This window comes from Myxocyprinus asiaticus, chromosome 14 (genome assembly GCF_019703515.2).
Source record: "Myxocyprinus asiaticus isolate MX2 ecotype Aquarium Trade chromosome 14, UBuf_Myxa_2, whole genome shotgun sequence".
Taxonomy (NCBI): Eukaryota; Metazoa; Chordata; class Actinopteri; order Cypriniformes; family Catostomidae; genus Myxocyprinus; species Myxocyprinus asiaticus.
Window position 1 is genome coordinate 36127004 of NC_059357.1, and position 21402 is coordinate 36148405.

Below are 21402 nucleotides of genomic sequence, written 5' to 3' on the forward strand. Positions count from 1 at the left end.
TAATACAATTTTAAACTGGTTTAATCATTGACACATTATGGGCTTTCATAGAGGTTTTAAACAAATAATCAATGCCGAATTAACGACCCAGCCCGTGCTTCTCGCAGCTCTGTTTATGATGATCTGCGCTGCACCACGTGTAAATGCACATCTCTGCGCTGATCTGTTGTCCATTGAGCAGTGCTGACTGATCCGGGTAAAGCTATTTTCTTTCGCGTTTGGAACATTTGCCGTATGATATTTCTCATATGGAACAAAAAATGACAGAGCACAATCAGAGAGTCAGCCAACTTTGTAGTCGCACCAATGCGACCTCTTGCAAAGTTTAATCGAACTGTTAGGAAAAATGGTTGAAACATTAGTCTCAGTCCAGAGCCCTGATTTATTTTGTGGAATCTGATAATTTTCCATGGCACACCTGACAATCTTTGATGGCACACTAGTTGGGAAACACTGAAGTAGACAGTATAAAGTTATATAATTGGCCGACCAATTTTTTAAATGTATTTTAACAGAGCAATAGTTCTGTTATATTATCACGTGAATCATTTACCGACACTTTCATATCTGATGCTGGAATGTGTGTTTTATAGAAATTATTAAAAAATGCCATTCCATTCCTGGGGGCAAAAAGTTTATTCACAAAAGTTAATTTCTCACACTGGTTGCCACATACCTGCAGTTTGCGAGCCATGGCCACCACTTCATGATCTGGAGGGTTGTACTTGTAGCAGTTGGAGAACATTAACCGTACATCTGCTGCGAACTCCTGAGCATCTCTGTACTGTCTGTTTTCCAACTTGTCCTGTAACAAACAACGATAAAACAAAGAATAAGCACAGAAAGTAGAAATAGTTACAGTTGGCCATCCTTTGATTTACACCTGTATTTTCACCTTAATGGTGCTGAGATCCATGGGATGTTTAATGATATCATGGTAATCGTGCAGTCCTAGAGCATCCACATCCACTGGCTTATAGAAAGGCCAAGCATACGCCGCATGCTTCTTAGCAAACATGTCCTTTACGATGCCTGAGCAATAGCGTAACTGCTCTTGTTGCTTGGGGCTAGGGGTCCCAGTGGGCACCGTCCAATGGTGTTGGGAGTCTGGTGCCTCCTTTTTGAGTAGTTTGTTTGGTCGTGTACTATCCCGGCGTGGCAGAGTCTTTCCTGACTTTGACTCAACAGGCGATGACTCGCTCAGCTGGTCATTTGCGGTAGGTGTCGTGGTGTCTGCTTTCCTTTTCTGGCTCTTTCTCTGCTGCAGATGAAAAGTGTAAAAGAGTGAGGTAAGGAAGGATAGAAAGACCTTCTAGGGCAGTGGTTCTCAAGTGGTTTTGCTTCAGACCCAGATTTTACACTGTGTTTATAAACCAACAAAGTAAAAAACGGCACATGTATTTAATGTAGCGTGGTTCACATTTTCCTTTAGCTTAACAGTTTTGATCATGGGCACATATCAATTGACATTTTGACCTGGAGCTCCACCTACTACTTTAATTTTTTCAGTCAGCGAACGCGAACACACTGGCGTGCAAGAACATGTCATGCAATTTTTTTGTTTTTGTTTTGTCTACACAAGTAATAAAATCTACTCAAATACTCTGAAACTCCCTTTCACTAATGTGCCATCTGCAGCAAGCCATTCACACATCTGCCCAAAGTAAGATATGCCCCTCTTATCATCATTCTTTTGTCTGTGTTTTGCCCATTATTAGTTTTCTTTTATACACCTATCTTTGCAGTTGTATCAGTGTCATAAATTAAAATAACAGTGTAATCGGCGCATAATATGACCGTGTATAAGTTGATAGCGCATTAGCATCATGAATTCAGAATCTAAACAAGAAAAATTAAATATTTTCTACTTCATATATATTACTTTAATCATAATTGAGTGGTTAAAACAACTTTACTGACCTTATGTAAATTCTACTCATAGAATGAGACAAAACGTCATTGACAACACGTTTTAATGTCATATTAATTTAGGTGTTACATGTAGCGTCCTCATATTTAAATGTACTTCTAAACGCCTCACAGCGGTGTGACTGGAGTCTGAATGTTTGCAAACAGTATACCGCTGCTTGGCTGCTTAGAACTTCTTTTTACCCCTGAATGAAGAATGCAGAAGAACATCTCCAGAAGTATATCGGGGCCTTTACTGTGCTATGGTCAAATGTAAATAAAAAATAAATAAATAAATAAATAAATAAAAAAGCCTAAACACAAATAGAAACTTTTAGAAAATTTGCTACAGTTCTAATAAAAATGAGGTCAAATAGATATCCACCTAACAGATTATTAACTATAAAATGTTTGTCAAGATACAAAACTTAAATGTTACTATTGTAAAACCGTGACCAATTTTAGTGGTGGTGTCTAATTTGAAAATAAATAAATAAATAAATAAATAAACAATATATATGTCTGTGACCTGAGAACTTAGAAAAGGAATTAATAATTTTGTGCGGGAAGGCATAGATCTAGTGGGGTCGGAGAGGAATAATAAAATATAATCTGCGTAAAGCAAAAGCTTATGCGCTAAACCTCCCGCCACCACCCCTGGAAAATCATCTTCCTTTCTTATTGCGGCTGCTAATGGTTCCAGGGCAAGACAGAACAATAATGGGGAAAGAGAGCAACCCTGCCGGGTGTCCCTATCCAGAGAATGTCAGGGCTGTCTAATTGTTTGAGAGGTTTGAATTCCTCCATAGTATGGGTGGACGATATGATGAAAATTCAATATCACGGTAACGGTATATAAAATTATAGTTTTTTTTTTTCCTTAAAAAAAAAAAAAAAAAAAAAGAGATAATATAACCTACACATTTTGATGGAAAAATATTTAAAAACTTCTGAAAAATAATATAATTCCATTCTGATTTAAAACCGTCCAAAGTAGCCTAATGGTGACTTGTCATGTCCATTCCATGAAAAATGTGGACAATATTTTATCTGTTTTATCTACTCCAAGGAAATGGAGGAAAAACCTTTTCCTCAATCCAAAGAAAAAAAAGGAAAAAAAAAGCTCTATTTGAAAATAAGCGTTTGCTTTGATTTTGAAACACCCACCTCCATCACACATTTGCTTTGGATTTAGCCTTCTACTGGAAACCTTTTTTTGCAACTATATAGCCTACTAGATATAAATGCACTGCTAACAAAGGTGTTATTTAATAATTCCTGAGGTGACTGACTCAGTGCGATCACTTCTCTCTCCATGTTTGCGGACAGATGCCTGTAAGAAAGCTTGACGGTGTCAGCAACAGTCTAACGGCAACGGAGCCGTTTGCTAATGCTGAACACAGCGTTTTATTAACAAGCTCTTCCTCATTTTCTCTTTAGAATGTAAAGTGATTAGATCCCAAGGCATTCCATCTATATTCCTCCCTTTCCCTGCACGCGCATGCGCACAAAGAGCGCTCTTTTTCAAGAATGTGATCAAAGTTTTCGTGAAAACGGCACTTGTTAATGCAAAAATTAATTCTTCCTCCTGCATTTGACCTGATCGGAGTTGTAACCTGGTCCCATGAGTTCATCATTCCCCATATTTGTCTCTCTCGCTATCAGTCTCTCGTGCAATCAGGTAGAGCATCACACACATATATTTACATATAGCGATATAGACGATATATATCGCCATACCATCCATTCCTACTCCTTACCACTTTAAACTAGACAATTCACAAAAGAATCTGCATCAGTGTTGTGATTTACGCCGCAATATCGAGGGAAGCCTGGTTGACGCGGGCAGTCAATAGATACAGCAGGTCAAAGAGCAGAGCAGATCATTGGCATGCAAAAACCAGGCCTTCAACTGCACCACGTTTTCAGACTGAGAAGAATATTTAATGCATATAAGCGCAAGACTGTGCCTCAGCAGCCTGAAATGTTGCTTGGGCCACAGAAAAATTCAAATGGAGTATGAACCTCCATTGAACCCTGGTTTTGTTCTTTCTCTGCCGTCCACAACCCTATACAATCAGACCTTCGACCCACCAGTTGAGAAACACCATTCTACATATTCCAAAACTAAAAGCCATTTTACACGATACTGCAAGTTTCCAATTCATTTTCAATGGGGGAGGGAGGTGGTTTCCGGCAGAAAGGAGGTGGCATTGAAAGTGGAGGCGGCATTGAAAGTGGCAAAGCTTATGCCCCCCAAACAAAGCTTGCCATCCATCACGTACCATGTAAAATGCCCTTAAGACTACACTGGTTTTTAATGTTGCTTGTTGACTTACTTTGGGAGCCATCGGGATAGGGTTTTGTAGAATGGGAGCGGTGCTCTGCTGCATGTGCATGGGCGGCAGGGTGGTCTGGGCAGGGGGAGGCACTGCCGTCATGATGGGGGGCGGTGGGGTGCAGTCAGTGGGTCCCAGAGAAAAGGGTGGCCCTAACTGCGGCACATGAAGAGGGAGCGAAGGGGGCACTCGAGGGGGCAAGGCTTGCATGGCAGGCTGGGGAGGTAAAGTGGGTGGACCCGGTGCAGGTGTTCTACTCTGTGGCCCAGGGGCAAGATTGGAAAGGCCACGTGGTAGAGAGACTGTGGGCGAAGAATCCAGGCCAGGTCCGACCTTCAGGTTCATGTCTAGTCAAAGAGACAAAGATATAACCAATTAAAAGATACGCGAGATACAGTATCATTTCAGTGGTAATTATTACAAGACAATACAAATTATAAACTATTCAAGATGAAGATGAGGGGGAATTCACACTGACAGCAACTTACTGCAACAAAGCGACCGGATCATTCACTTTCAAAGAGAGCTGACAGATGAAGCTACATGAACGATAGAGACTGCTGGCAATGCAATAAAGTTGTGCAGAGTTCAACTTCATGCAAATGCACAATGATTACCAATGGGAATTACAAACAGTGAAGCTCATGTGATCCACCACCTGATACCATTGGATGCTGGAGTCATGTAGGAATGTCTACAGCCAAACAACAGTACAACGACTTGGTGATTTACGACGATTTAATCTCTGTCAGTGTGAATGACCCTCGAGGATAAGAGTATGAGATTTATACCTGGATCTCTCTTGCCCCGACCACGACCCTTGGTGGTTGTGGTCGCAATCTCGATCTCCTGCTGAGGCATTTCAGAAATCTTGTGGAGGAACGCCTTTTCTAGTGCTTCTGCCATTAAGACTATGTCATCCCCAGGCTGCAGGGGGCGACACATACCATTAACTACATGCCCAATTATTGTACTTCAATCCAATGTGAATGATGGAAATAAGATGACAATTTTGTCATCCTGGCAAAAGGAAAAGTGAAACCGTACCTTATTATAGATGTAGCAGTTAGTAAACATGGTGTTGAAGTCTTGAATACACTCTTGGGCATTTGAGTAGTAACTGTTCTCTAAGCGTTTCTTGATTGTTCCCATGTCCATAGGATTTTTGATTATCTTATAATAGTCCTAGAGAGAGGATGTCAAGAGTCAGCATGACACATCTCCTTTGTCATCATAATAAAAAAAATAACCTTATGAAAGAGACTCATGCAAGAAATCACCATGGATGTGATTTCCATAGAGGAAATAATTTATCCTAATTCAACCACACATTTAACCAACCATGACATGGGAGAATTAAAAAGCCCCTTTTCTACCTACAGAGTGCCAGTCCCTGATCCGGAATCATTTCGCACATTTCAACCACAGAAAGGGGGATACTAGGCTGGAAACATGGGCTTTACACCAGCCTCTAAAATCTGCTGGTCTCAAACCAGGAAGCATTGACATCAGAGGCCAGGAAGCAAGTTTCAAAACAACATCAACTCATTCTTGCAAGACTAAAGCTGTTTACACTGGAAATGGGCAATGCGACATGTTCAGTTGATGGACACCCTATTCCTATGTATGCCACATTGCACAGTGGATCCAGACACCATTTTTTTTTTTTCTGTCTAAAATAAAATTACTATTATTTTTGTGATTGATATGAATTTTAATCATTTTAACTTCGGGTTGCTGCATCAAAAAAAAAGAGCTAACTGCATAAAAATATTGAATCAAATCACTCTGAATGTTAATATATGTTCTCAAAACCCATAAGACTCTCCAAACACTGGCTCTGCACAAAAACCAGCACCATTTTGGTAAAAGATGGGTAAATGATTTGACAAAAAAGTGACTGCAGCTATGCTGTCTCACAGGACCAGCATATCAAAGACATGACAAGGCTGTAAATGGATGGTTAGATAACTCACAGGCAGATTCAGCTTAACGGCATCAACAGGAGAATGGAAAGGCCAGGCGAACTGGTGCTTCCAAAGGGTCTTCAGCACAAACTTTAGCAGGAACTGCAGCTGGTTGGTCTGGCGCTTGGGCCGGGAAAGATCTGTGGTTTCTGGGGGAGGGGGATTGTAGAAGGAAGAGGCCTGGGACGAGGGCTGCCCCTGACTGCTGCTGCTCCCCGACATCTGCACTGCGTCCAGGCCGTCCCCCATACTAGCGGGGCGGAGCGCGGGCAGAGGGACGGTAGGGGGTGCGGCAGGACACCACTCGTTCAGTCTCGAGCCGGGCGCGGGCTCCACAGGGAGAGCACCGCTAATTCCATTGCACTCCTCGCTGGGCTCTCTGTAAAGGAAGCGAATCACAGTGATTAGCGCTTTTATTTATGTCCACGCCATTTGCATCAGATCCATCGCTGTAATCACTATCATCTCAATTATACTAAACTACTACCAAACTTCCTCTCAGCTCTCCTAAAACAACACTGTTCAAATAATACATGTTTGCTTAAGTTATCACCCAAAGCAATCTTAATCACGGACATCTTCTGTGGCACTGCCTTCTCTGCAGGCCAATTCTGGGTTTCATAGTAGTATTTGCAGAGAAGCAAACAGGGATGTAAAAATGCTTTTACAAGCTAATATTTATATATAGGCTCTATATAAAAACTAACGATATAAGTCTTTCTAAAGTATCAGTACCACCATATTCAAGTCAGCCACAGTTTCAATATGCATGTTCAAACAAGCCACAAAGGAAATTTTGCCCATTCCTCCAGACAGAAATGGTGAAACCGAGCCAGGATTGTAGGCCTCCCTGCTCGCACATGCTTTCAGTTCTGCCCACAAATTTTCTATCAGATTGAGGTCAGGGCTTTATGATGGCCACTCCAACACCTTGACTTTGTTGTCCTTAATCTCTTAATGACAGGTGGGTCAAAAATGACCCACTTGCGTATTTATTTACATTACATTTATGTTTAATGCATGTTTAAACTGTGAAATTGTAAACTAATATTGACATCTAATATATCATTTGAAATATCTGGGTCTCAAGATTTTATATTTTAAAGATTTTGACGAAAGTTACACTAATAAGATTTTATTAAACGTGTCAAGAGTGAAAATCAAAACACGGAAAATGTAAATGAAGTTCAAACCTTTATTGTCTTCCAGCTAAGCACAGATGAGCACAGTCCTCCAAACTTCGGTATGCTTTTCATTGCAAAAGTCCAATAAATATAATCCATTAGAGATTAGTCCAAAAATGTACAAATATTGATCAATCTGTCTTTGTTCAGGTTTTACATATTCAACACATTATCATTCATGTCCATTCTCTGCGAAATCTTGCACTCTATGTAGAGTTTCAGTAGCAAAACACCCAAACATGATATTTGGGAGGGTCTTACGAACAGAATGAACCCTCCCTCAAAATGTTCTGTGCAGTTGTGATTGGGTAGTCATTCAAAATAACCAAACAGGACAGTCGACAAGTGACTAAGATTTGCGGCATCCATGTTTGTCTCTGGATAAAGCCGGCCAATGAAAAGCTAGACCATTTTTGACTGATGGGTAGTGTAGCTAATGAAAAGAACAATGAGGGTTGTATATATCCCTGTTGCCGATGCGCGAAGGTTCGGAGTGGAAAACCGTGGACTGATTGTTTGTGTTTGCGCTTTTACGTACAGCGTGCAGTTATAGCGTGTTACTGCCGTACTGTCGACAAAGAACTGTTTTTGGACCCACGATCTGATCTACCCTCCTCGGCTTCAATCACCATCACTGAGGGTTTGGAGAACACAAGCTCCCGACTGCATTTTTTCATCAAAACCCATTCAACTGCACATCCAGGGGGCTCGGACATGTCATTCAAGCTGAGATGAGCCACCCTCCCCGGCTTCGCTCACCGCGAGTTAAGACCCTGGAGCACACTGCCCAATGCCATTTTTTTCCACTGCTTATCGTTCAATTTACATTGGGAGCAGGTGTGCTCCCGGCTTCACTAACGGTGATCGAAGCCAGGGAAAGCGAACCTCCCCGGTTTGAGGCAGTTGCTAAAAACCCTGGGTGAACAGCAGAGTAAAAGCTCTGAAAAATGTCAATTTGCATTTGTATGGGGAAAAATTAAACATTGCAACATTTCAAATTGCAATGTTCTTTTTACATTATATAATTAAGCATTTTATAAACAATGTTCTTTTTAATTGTTTATAAAATTCTTAATTATATATGGAATGCATTATAATACATTCCCAAATAATAATAATAATAATAAAAAAAAGATAACCATGTAAATTTTGGTTTGTGTTTTTTTTTTTTTTTTTTACATTGAAATATAAACAAATTGTGTGTTTTGAACACTTTGATAATTGGTTTACGGAGTTACTACAAGTGGTCTATTGGCACCTCCAAGTGGCCTTTTTTTTTTTTTTTTGGAAGTACACTTACATAAATCATTATGGAACAAAGAGTTTATCATATCGACTTCAAAATTGTATCAGACCTTCATCATGTGGCTTTGTATCAGAGGGGCACTGTGCATAGTCTTGCATATTTAAAATAAAAAAGATATATATTTTATGAATAATTTGCAGTCACTATTCAAAATATTTGAATAGCTCTACTTTTTTTTTTATACTACAATGACTCATTTTTACTCTTGAATAACAAATGTCTAAGTGTCTACTTTCTAACGAGCCCAAGTTTGTGTCTGTAGACAAAAGGGTTAAAGAACTGGAAGAGTTCAACTTTGGGTATGTCATTTTCAAGCTCATGCACAAAAAGAGGTCAGATGTTAAGAGGCTAAGCCATTTTGCCACAACTTGAGGTATGCTTGGGGTCATTGTCCATTTGGAAGACCAATTTGTGACCGAGCTTTAACTTCATGGCTGATGTCTCGAGATGTTGCTTCAATATATCCACATAATTTTCCTTCCTCATGATGCCATCTATTTTGTGAAGTGCACCAGTCCCTCCTGCAGCAAAGCACCCTCACAACATGATGCTGCCACCCCCATGCTTCACGGTTGGGATGGTGTTCTTCGGCTTGCAAGCCTCACCCTTTTTCCTCCAAACATAACGATGGTCATTATGGCCAAAAAGTTCCATTTTTATTTCATCAGACCAGAGGGCATCTCCAAAAAGTAAGATCTTTGTCCCCATGTGCACTTGGAAACTGTAGTCTGGCTTTTTTATGGTGGTTTTGGAGCATCGGCTTCTTCCTTGCTGAGCAGCCTTTCAGGTTATGTCAATATAGGACTCGTTTTACTGTTGATATAGATACTTGTCTACCTGTTCCCTCCAGCTTCTACACAAGCTCCTTTGCTGTTGTTCTGGGATTGATTTGCATATTTCACACCAAACTACGTTCATCTCTAGGAGACAGAATGTGTCTCCTTCCAGAGCGGTATGATGGCTGCGTTGTCCTATGGTGCTTATACTTGCATACTATTGTTTGTACAGATGAACGTGGTACCTTCAGGCGTTTGGAAATTGCTCAAGGATGAACCAGACTTGTGGAGGTCCACAATTTTTTTCTGAGGTCTTGGCTGATTTCTTTTGATTTTCCCATGATGTCAAGCAAAGAGGCTCTGAGTTTGAAGGTAGGCCCTAAAAATCCACAGGTACACCTCCAATTCAGAACACTTCCTATCAGAAGCTAATTGGCTCATTGTCTAAAGGTCTGACATCATTTTCTGGAATTTTTCAAGCTGCTTAAAAGACACAGTTAACTTAGTGTATGTAAACGTCTGACCCACTGAATTTGTGATAGTCAGTTAAAAGTGAAACAATCTGTCTGTAGACAGTTATTGGAAAAATTACTCGTGTCATGCACTCGTGTTAAGTAGATGTCCTAAACGACTTGCCAAAACTATAGTTTGCTAATATTAAATCTGTGGAGTGGTTAAAAAAAAAAAGAAAAAAAAGTTTTAAATGACTTCAACATAATGTATATGTAAACGTCTGACTTCAACTGTATATCGAATCGTGACGTGTATTGCAATACGTTGTGAGGTGCCGGGCGATACCCAGCACTACATTTTACATCATGAGGCTTTTTAATGACCATAACTGTAGACTGCTAAAAGGGAAGATAGACAAATAAATGCATGTGTGATTGTCAGAGTTAGTTTTCTTTTTGTTTATGCAATTTAATTTCACAATTTATAATATCTGAATGTTAAAAAGAATACTTGATGCTGCTTCTTTATTACAGCCAGTTTACTTGAATAATTACTTGGAAAAAGCAATGTTTACTTAAATGAGAAAGTTAAGTTTGTTTTTTATTTGGTAAAACTTTACAATAAGCATGTTTTCATTAACATTAGTCAACAACATAAGTTAACATGAACCAACAATGAACAATACTTTTACAGTACTTACTATTCTTGGTTCTGGTTAATTGCAACATAAAAAAAACAATTATATGTAAAATTTGTTAACATTATTTGACATTTATGTTATCCATTAGTGCTTATGAACTATCGAAAATACTAACAATAGACAATTGTATTTTCATAAATTAACATTAACCAGAATTTATGAATTCCTGAGAAAAAAAATAGTTAATAATGCATTTACTTATGTTAACAATAATACTAATTACTATTTATATTATATTTAAAGCAATGTTTACCAACTAATAAATAAATATAGGGCTACATGTTATGTTTTAATGCAATTTCTTACCATTTGTATTAATATTGAACTTTTATTTCAAGTAGTGTGTTTAACTGCATGCACTGTTGTGGTATCGAAAATTACACTGGTACTGGTACCCACTACTGAAAAGGTATCATGGTATCTGATATCATGACACTGACAACCAAAATATTGGCAACAGATGATAATTCCCCTTAATTATCAAAATAATATCTGACAACAATGTACTATCGTACACTAAATATACTGCATAGGATTGTCTATTTAGTGGATTTTCTGCAGAAACTTTGTGAATGTCTGTGCAGTGAAAACTTCAAGTCAGTTAAGGCCAGGGCTCCCGCAGGAAAATCAGGAATTATTAGGCAATTTAAAATTTGTGATTTTGACTCTTATGAATATTCTCCTATAGTCATGGTAAGATTCTGAAAATTAATGGGTCAAAATATTTGTAAACTTTATATTGTTGAATCTAAGCATGCCAATTGGAGAAGCAATTTGTGTGGGAGGCAATACCCATAATCTCTTGCTCTTAAATTTGTCTCTCTTTGGTCAAAGCATGGCGACATATGAGTACAAGCAACTTATTATTGTTTAGAACACAGTAGATGCTTCTTGTTTTGGGGTTTTAGTGTTTGAATGATGTCTTGCTGTAAAAAGTTGTTTTATTTGAAGTCACCATCAGGGTGATTAGCACTCGCTTTGGTGAAGTTTCTTCAGTTTAACTTTACAAAAGTTTTAGTGGTGATTACCAACACTGCTATTTAAGTCAGCCTAACTAAACAGTATTTTGGTGGGGCTGACACATGAACTTAAGTGGAAATGAAAAGCTGCTTAAAGAATTTCTTGCTCCAAACTTAAAAATGTAAGCTTGTTGAACTTGGGTGAACATGTAGATATCACTGTTATTTCTGAGTGTGTTGCACAATTTATTTAGTTAACTGAAAGCACAGACAAACTTAAATTAAGTTGATGCAGCTAATTTGACCTTGAGTTGAGAAAACATAGTCCTGAAGCTGGTTCCATTAAAAAAAAAAAAAATTTTTTTTTTTTTACGTTTTTACAGTGCAGAGCCAAGAGAGAGAGAGCACAACCAAGGGTCATCTCATCAACACGAAGTGACCAGGTGACCTCACGATGAACAGAAGCCCAATCATGGAGTAATGAAAGAGCAAAACTGATGTAGAGCTCTGCAGACAAAACATATTCACTGCTGCAGGCCATCCTGCACCTCCACAATCAATTCTTGTTCCACAGACAGTTGTTTTTCTATTGAAGCACATTAAAGGTCAGCCTACATGGTCAGCCTGGTAATTGATACCAGTAAGGAGCCAAAATGTCTTCACCTCTAGTAATCACACTCCCACTACAACCACTGCTTCAGTAATCTGCCAATCCCCACACCCACACTTCCCGCTAATGAAACCTCATGTTACCTCATTCTGCTTTTTTCTAGAGCACTGTATTTAATCTCTCTCCAACCTAAATGGTTTCAAGAGAAACCCATAACACAACATCAGTAATGCAGCACTACTTCTAGCAATATTACTAGTAAGAGACAAATGCATTTGGGTAGTTTGCGCATAGCATGTGTTTAGCATGATTTTAGATTAAACTATGTGCATGTATAGGGGAAACTGTATATTTAAGGTACTATAACTGGGCAGTATTTAAGATTCACAATTTAACAAATTTTTGCTTTCACTAGTTCATTTTAAATGATTCTGCAGTTGTTAAATTATTAAAATACCAATAAGCAATTTTTTTATTTAAAATATAATAGGTAGAACTGCATTTGAAGCAGGATATAGCACAACGAAACCCTGGCTCACTCAGCGAATCAGCTGAACTCCTGAAACAGCCCTCCAGTGTGCTCTTATGCAGCCAAATTAAGAATATTAACTGCTGCTAGGCACACAATAAAAAGAAAGTGAACTCGTGTTCTATCATTAAATATACCATCTTTATCTGTAACCAAAATAGTAATGATATAATGACTTCACAGAGCAGCAGCTGCTGGCAAGCTTTCCACACCAAGGCCCACATCATTGCCAGACTTAACACACAACTTATTTCACTTATCTTTTCATTAGGGCTACAACTAATGGTTATTTTAATAATCTATTAATCTTCAATCATTTCTTTGATTAATCGATTAGGCTAGCCAAATTTTATTTCCTGTATTTTATAAAAAATGTATTTAAAAAAACTAAAATGATTGTATGCTATACATTGTGTTTACAACAAAACCACAATCTAAGTGTTAACTGGTAAGAGGTAGAATTCTATAATGTCTTTATAAATATAAGGGACTCTGTAAATGTATTGTTTTAAAATATTTATGTACATACATTTAATGTCCAAAACTCAATGTTTCAAAAACAGCACAGTTTCATAAAAATGATTGTATTCTGAAAAACTAATTAAAATATTTCCACTTAAATATCAACAAAATTCAAATTAATTTAGAATGTAAAAGCAATAGTTCAGCCAAAAATGAAAATTCTCTCATCATTTAAGCCAAACGTACACTACTTGACTTGCAGTCGGCGCCCTGCGACTAAAGAATCTTGATTTTTGTTGTGCTTGTGTGAACACTAGGATTGTAGTGCATCAACTACATGACCATTTGTCCCCGACTGAGGCCATGTGTACACCTGGTATTAAGATGCGTTTTGGGTAATCCGGTCACAAATGTACAAGCGAGATACATCATTGTTACACCTGCTCGTCTCTTTTGACCACTTTGAGGAGAGTGTGTCCGATTTCATGAGGACATACATAAATTACGTCTGCACTTTATTAAATTATAATAAAGCACAAAAAAGTAAAAGATGAGAAGGAAAACGCTAAAAACTGGCACACAGTTTCTCAATTATTTGCAAACATGACGTTTAGAGTAGAATTGAGTTCTTTTAGTGCAGTACATGTAATTGAGCTTCTAATGTGCATGCTGCTCTTATCTGTGTCCCTATTGTTTTTTTAATTCTCCAATCGTACACTTATTTCCATTTAAATCCGCACGTAACCGGCGAAAAACCATCCGTTACACCTGCCTTAGTGTTGTCCCGTTTCAAATGGATCACCCAAAATGCATCTTAAAATTAAGATACAGAAATTCGTTCACAAACTCACGCAGCTTCTTCTTGATAAAATATCAACAAACATGAAAAAGCGGCTCTTGCCTGTTTTTGCACTTATTGGCACCATTTGCAAAGGAAAAAAATAAAATAAAAACAGCTGATAATATTAAAACGGCGAGTAGGGAAATGTGGGTGATGTTTTTTTTTATTATTTTTGTCTCCTGACTAAAATAAACTAAATGTCTATTGATTACAGTCATCTGTGATTGGTCAATGACATGCAGCAGCTGCAAAAATATAAAACATCATCTAGTGTAGTGTCTCGTGAACGGAGCTGCCACCTCTCTCCCTATCCCGAAACGAATAGGGAACTCGTGGCAACCACATCCCATGTAAAACTATTTTTAAAATCTATGACCCTGCTCGATTTAAATATGGACCTTATCTGCCTGCACAGGACATATTTCATTTGTTATTATTAGTGCAATACATGTTAAATGTTACATGATATGCAAATCATAACGCTTCCACGGTATACATACTGTCTGTTTGATTGTGTTTTCATCAAGTCATTGTTACATAAGACATTATCTATTCATACTGGCTATCTATAATGGATGTAACATCAATATGTACCATATGTCTATATGTAACATCATTCATATCTATAATGCATGTAACATTATGTTTCTGTTTATATATGCAGCCACATATATGAGCCAAACTTCCTTGGTCCTAAATGCATCAGTGACTCTAGTGCTCAAGTCTGGTGCATGTCTGTATGGTCTAAATTAAGAAAGTTGATTATTATTAACAAAATATTTTAAAATAATTAATCGTTCCAAAATATTCTAATAGTGACCAAATTTCAGATTTTACGATGCATTGTAATCATAAGTTAAAGCATCGCAATCAAAGTCAGAGCAAATATTTACACCCATAATAAATACATAATCAGCCACATGATTATTCAAAAGAAAAATGTGTGAAACATGCTGTAAACAAAACCACAGTTACATGTGATGTGCAGATGCTTTCATATCAAAGTGCCTTACAAATGTGCATGCAAAATTACTAAAAATAGCTGAAGTTTCTATTCTGAAGCAATTCACTTTTGCACAGATTTAAAAGATGCTTATCCCATCTGCAGTGAAGCTCTGAGGGAATGTCCTGTGACTGTCTGTCTAACTCCACAGAACAGGATGTGTGTGTGATAAATGTTCCTTAAGAGTGCAAGCGCTTAAGGGAAAATATTTCTTGAGCTCCTGGCAAAGCCTGCAGCTCATGTGTTGAGGGTTTATGGGTTGACCAACATCATGTTGTGGATCACCGGAGAGCTCTGGATGTGGGAGATCTGCCTGGTAGGAACTTAAATTAACTTTCATTGTATAAAAAAAAAAAAAAAAAAAAAAAAAAAAAGATGCAACTGAAGTTAACTGAGACTTACATTCTGCTTAACATCTCCTTTTGAACCCACAAAGGTATGTATGTCATACAGGTTTGGAACATCATGAGGGTAAATGACAATTTAAATTAAGTTAACTATCCCTTTAACCATTTGATTTGGCTCCATCATTGGGAACACCATGTCCAAGTTGCTACACAGAGCACCCAAAATAAACTTCAGCACAAGGCCACAAGCGCACATACAAAAGCACGGAGCTAAAATATCCTGAACTGAGGAAATGCAACCAAAACGGGGTGAGATGAAATACCCCACAGCTCCTCTAATGCTACACGTTCTAGCTGCGATACATTTCACTTTTTTCCATGTCTAAAAGTGGCCGCGTACACACAAAATAGTTGTTTGTCTCCGAATAGACCACATTCTTGATGACTCACCGAATGACGAGCAGTGGGTAGATCACATGACCACTACATCTCCACCCAATAGCTCAGACTCAGCGTTGAGAGACGGAACAGACAAATCCGCCGGCATGACTACTAAGGAAAGAATGCCAAACTGTCTGTTACTAGTAAATGCTCACTCATAAGCTGCTCCTAGGGCCTCACTAAAACTCCACTTGGATGAATTCAGAACACACAAAGTTGACCTATTTTTTTCCTATGAATGGATCAGAGTTTGCAACAACTTGAGCACTACCAACAGATTACCAGAGACTCATCACTTAGTATGCAACAAAACAAAACAAAGATTGTGTACACAATAATGCACTTACAATAGAAATAGAATGCTGGAAGGTTTAAAAGAACATACTTTTGTTAAAGCTCTTCTTAATTCTTCTACGAGTTGGCTCAATGTAAACCGTAGGCTAATGCGTGGACTGTTACGTCATGTTCCTTTCTGGTCTCCATGCAGGTCATGTGAAAATTACTGTGTTTACCATCTTAACATGGTCATGACAGGATATGAAAGACTACATATAAATTTACACAGAAAGGTTAGTAAGCGATTAGCTCACACTTTTTTTTAAATCTTGTGGTTATACCTTCTAAACAGTGTGTGTAACTAGGAATGCACAGACAAAAAAATGTGTGTGCTGATACCAATATCCGATCACACGATTTCTGCCAATACCAATACTTTGGTGGTTCTGTTTTTTTATGCTACCTTGTAGGAATGTCCAGACACCATTTTTTGGAGAGAGAGTACAAGTATTGATACTTCCTCTTCTGTACTCAATACTGATACACGTTTTTTGTTATGTTGCAGTTTTCAAACAATACCGTAAAACTACCCCCCCAGCCTTCACGTTGTCAAAAATGGTCAGAAAATTAAGAGATGCAACGATACTACTCTGTAGTACTCGTATCGGCCTGGCACTGGGGGGTAAATATTCGTACTCTGAATCGGTGTCATCATTTCATATTTCCGAGTATGAGTACATTAATATAATGCCATGGTTGCACGTGTGCATAGCGCTTCTAAGACCAGTTTGAAAACATGAAACATTTTAATGTGTTTAAGCCATTTAAATCTAGAGCATCAGCTTTTTAATTTATCTATCTTGACCTGATAAATGTGGATTCTCTCACGTGCATGCGCCTTCTCTCTCTCCCTCTCTCCTGTGTGTGTGGTGCGAGAGCTCGCATTCCCAAGCGCTTACCAGTCATCCAGGATTTTTTTAACGGATAATTCCAAATGTCATTTTGACAGATAAAAGACAGCAAGAAAGTTAAGAAATCGTTTGAAATTAATGCATGAGTTTTCATTTCATCCACCTTTTCTTTCTTCACACATTTGTGTTTGAGGGAGGAAAAAAAAAAAAAGAGCTATGATCAGACTCACGCCAGAGATCTTCTATTATAGAAATAACAACCATCGCAGTTCTATCACAGAAGAGAGCGTACTGGCTAGTAATGGTCAACTAGCGTGTTATGACAGCAAGTCACCGTTTACGGATACCTTAAAAACCAAAGGGGAGAGCCGTAATCTGACACCTACATGTCGTAAACTCTTTGTCGTGACTTCTCTTAATAAATCTTAATTTTATCATATGAAACTCATAATTTACACCAAACATATTAGTGTAAATCATGTTTAAGATTAGAGGACAGGCGGTCAGTTCATCAAGTGATTAACTGTTTCCTCACAAAAAGCAGTTCATTCAACATCTTGATGCATATTCTCCATAGACATCTATATAAAAAGAACGGCCTCATCACCTCGCCAGTGTATGCCCATAGAATGTTTATGGGACTGCCGCGTTATGCTATTCAATGCTAACATTTTATAAGGGCTCGGCTCGCGCCAGACGGTCATTGTTGCAATAAACACTGCAACTCCAAAATCAAATGCTGTGTAAAAACGAAGCTGGAAAAAGATGGGAGTTACTGTCTGTCACTTCAGCCACATAACAAGACAGTATAAAGCCAATCGAACAGACGTCGAACTCAGTCAGGCTCAATGCATCAAACCCAGAACAATCAATCAGTACTAAAGCTGCAATGACCTCTCAGTGAATGTACAGAACACTATGGCTAAAACAACAACGATAAAGCATGAATAACGTGTGGGTGTTAGCTGGGATACTTTTAAAGGTAAGCTACACCCTATTAAAAACAGTCCTGAATTGTCATTTAATGACTGAAAACACAATTTTTTGGTAATATTAAGATATCAAATGTATACAGAATAGCATACGTTTACAAACACAAAACTACTCGTATCGGTACTCGGTATCGGCCGATACCCAAAACTAGGTACTTGTATCGGCCTTCAAAAATCTCCCAGAAAAAAAAACAACCAATAAGTAAATGCTGTCTACCAATAAGGATTCTTTTGCAAATGTAAGGGGCAGGTTCCCTTACAACTCCTTACACCTGACATTGCATCAGGAAGCTGACGCTATGGGGAGTGTCCTTCTATATGACCTAGTTGAAACCTTTCTATATTAACGGAAATTCTAAAATTGGCTATGGTGTTTGGTGTTACGCTTTTAGGCGTAAAGCTGTCCGGTATAACATTGTCTGGGGAAAACATTGCCTGTCTTAGGTCAGTTGGATCACTATTTTATTTTAAGAATGTGAAATGTCAGGATAACAGAAGAGAGATTGATTTATTTCAGTATTTATTTATTTCATCACATTCCCAGTGGGTAATAAGTTTACATACACTTTGTTAGTATTTGGTAGCATTGCCTTTAAATTGTTTAACTTGTGTCAAACATTTTGGGTAGCCTTCCACAAGCTTCTCACAATATGTTGCTGGAATTTTGGTCCATTCCTCCAGACAGAACTGGTGTAACCAAGTCAGGTTTGTAGGTCTCCTTGCTCGCACATGCTTTTTCAGTTCTGCCCACAAATTTTAAAATCGGATTGAGGTCAGGGCTTTGTGATGGCCACTCCAATACCTTGACTTTGTTGTCCTTAAGCCATTTTGCCACAACTTGAGGTATGCTTGGGGGTCACTGTCCATTTGGAAGACCCACTTGCGACCAAGCTTTAACTTCCTGGCTGATATCTTGAGATGTTGCTTCAATATATCCACATAATTTTCCTTCCTCATGATGCCATCTATTTTGTGAAGTGCACCAGTCCCTCCTGCAGCAAAGCACCCTCACAACATGATGCTGCCACCCCCATGTTTCACGGTTGGGATGGTGTTCTTCGGCTTGCAAACCTCACCTTTTTTCCTCCAAACATAACGATGGTCATTATGGCCAAACAGTTACATTTGTGTTCCATCAGACCAGAGGGTATTTCTCCAAAAGTAAGATCTTTGTCCCCATGTGCACATGCAAATTGAAGTGTGGCTTTTTTATGGCAGTTCTGGAGCAGTGGCTTCTTCCTGGCTAAGCAGCCTTTCAGGTTATGTCGATATAGGACTTGTTTTACTGTAGCTATAGATAATTGTCTGCCTGTTTCCTCCAGCAACTTCATAAGGTCCTTTGCTGTTGTTCTGGGATTGAATTGCACTTTCCACACCAAACTAAGCTCAGAGACAGAATGCATAGTGTTTATACTTGCGTACTATTGTTTGTACAGATGAACGTGGTACCTTCAGACGTTTGGAAATCGCTCCCAAGGATGATCCAGACTTGTGGAGGTCCACAGTTTCTTTTCTGAGGTCTTGGCTGATTTATTTTGATTTTCCCATGATGTCAAGCAAAGAGGCAATGAGTTTGAAGGTAGGCCTTAAAATACATCCACAGGTACACCTCCAATTGACTCCAAATAGCCTATCAGAAGCTAATTGTCTAATTGCCTAAATGCTTGACATAATTTTCTGGAATTTTCCAAGCTGCTTAAAGTCACAGTTAACTTAGTATATGTAAAGTTCTGACCCACTAGAATTGTGATAGTCAATTAGAAGTGAAACAATCTGTCTGTAAACAATTGTTGGAAAATTACTTGTGTCATGCACAAAGTAGATGTCCTAAACGACTTGCCAAAACTATAGTTTGCTAATATGAAATCTGTGGAGTGGTTCAAAAATTAGTTTTAATGACTTGAAATGCATATCACCCTAGTTCTGAGGGACGATTCAGCCTCCCGCGCCCTCCCACCCGCCTCTTCTGTGACTCCGAGGGATCACACAAGGACGCACGGCGGGGCCGCGAGGACTAGCAGGAGGTGGACCTTGTGCTGGCATGCGCCACGCAAGCCCCTCAATCTCCATATGCTGCGTCTATGCCGATAAAGTACGAGTGTGACTAGCTTCGGCCTTCTGCAGGAGCGTACAACCTTGTCACGTTCAGCGGTTCTGATGCTGGGGATGATATGTCTCTCGCTGCATCTACTGAGTGGTCAATGGAAGACATTGCCGCCCCTTCCCCCAGCGAGGAGTGTGCACGCTCCACTGACAAGGAGGTGCTGCGAATCCTTTCAAGGGCGGTCAAAGAGCTCAGTCTCGAGTGGTCTCCGCCAGAGGAACCTGAAAAATCTCACCTTGATGAATGGTTCTTGCAGTCCGGACACAGTCAAGCGACCACATTCCGCAAATATGCCCCGTTCTTCCCGGAAGTTCATAACGAACTGACAAAATCCTGGCGCACGCCTTATTCAGCTTGCTCGCACAGAGATTTCACTCTCCTCACTTAAGTGGACCACAAGAAAGACAAAGGTTATGCCCAACTACCCCCTGTGGAAGAGGCAGTAGCGGCACATCTCTGCCCGGCTAGTAGCAGAGCATGGAAATCACACCCAGTTCATCCATCCAAGCCATGTCAACTGACGTCCACACTGGCTGGAAAAGCATACTCAGCGGCGGGTCAAGCTGTTTCAACACTACACGCGATGGTGGTGCTCCAAGTTTTCCAAGCTAAGCTCCTCAAGCAAATGGAGGAGCAAGGCTACGATCCAGAGATGTTTAAAGAGCTCAGCACCGCTACGGACTCAGCACTGCGAGCCAAGAAAGTCACTGCACAGGCCACTGGCAAGTCACTGAGCAACCTGGTGGTTTTGGACTGTCACATCTGGCTGACCCTCATAGAAATGTGTGACGTGGAAAAAGCCACTCTATTTGATGCACTGGTGTCTCCAGCCGGCCTTTTCGTTGGCTCTGTGGATAGATTTGCTGAGTGCTACGTCACGACTCCACAACACTCACAGGCTATGAGACATTTTACGCCAAAATGGAGCAGTACTTCATCACAACCAGCTTGCTTCCACTCGGTCTCGGGCCAGCGCCTAGGTAAAAGCTCCACGCCTGCTGCCTCAGCACTGCCAAATGCCAACCGAGGCGGCGGTAAAGCCATGCAAGCCGTGGCCCAAACGAAGGCAGCCACCTCAGCGCAAGATTTCTATCTATGTCTCTTCATGTTTTCCATATTTCAGAGTAACTGGTCTACTATAAAACAAAAAGCACATTCTTAACTCACATTAACTGAATTCTGAATTAGGGCTGCAACTAACGATTATTTTGATAATTGATTAATCTAATTATTATTAGAACGATTATTCGACTATTTGTCGATTATTGCAACGATTAATCATTAGCTCTTAACC

General features: G+C 39.3%; 1 protein-coding gene across 9 annotated transcripts in view; it reads right to left on the minus strand.

Moving 5' to 3' along the window:
- LOC127451212 (bromodomain-containing protein 4-like) overlaps window positions 1–21402 on the minus strand; it is a 92330-nt gene that overhangs the window by 20861 nt on the left and 50067 nt on the right. For all 9 annotated transcript variants that reach the window (XM_051715717.1, XM_051715721.1, XM_051715724.1 and 6 more), the window contains 6 exons: window positions 6224–6593; window positions 5295–5432; window positions 5039–5174; window positions 4248–4594; window positions 896–1261; window positions 677–805 (listed from right to left, as the gene is read on the minus strand). In XM_051715717.1, coding sequence (XP_051571677.1) covers window positions 677–805; window positions 896–1261; window positions 4248–4594; window positions 5039–5174; window positions 5295–5432; window positions 6224–6593 — 1486 coding nt within the window. The remainder of the gene's footprint in view (window positions 1–676; window positions 806–895; window positions 1262–4247; window positions 4595–5038; window positions 5175–5294; window positions 5433–6223; window positions 6594–21402) is intronic.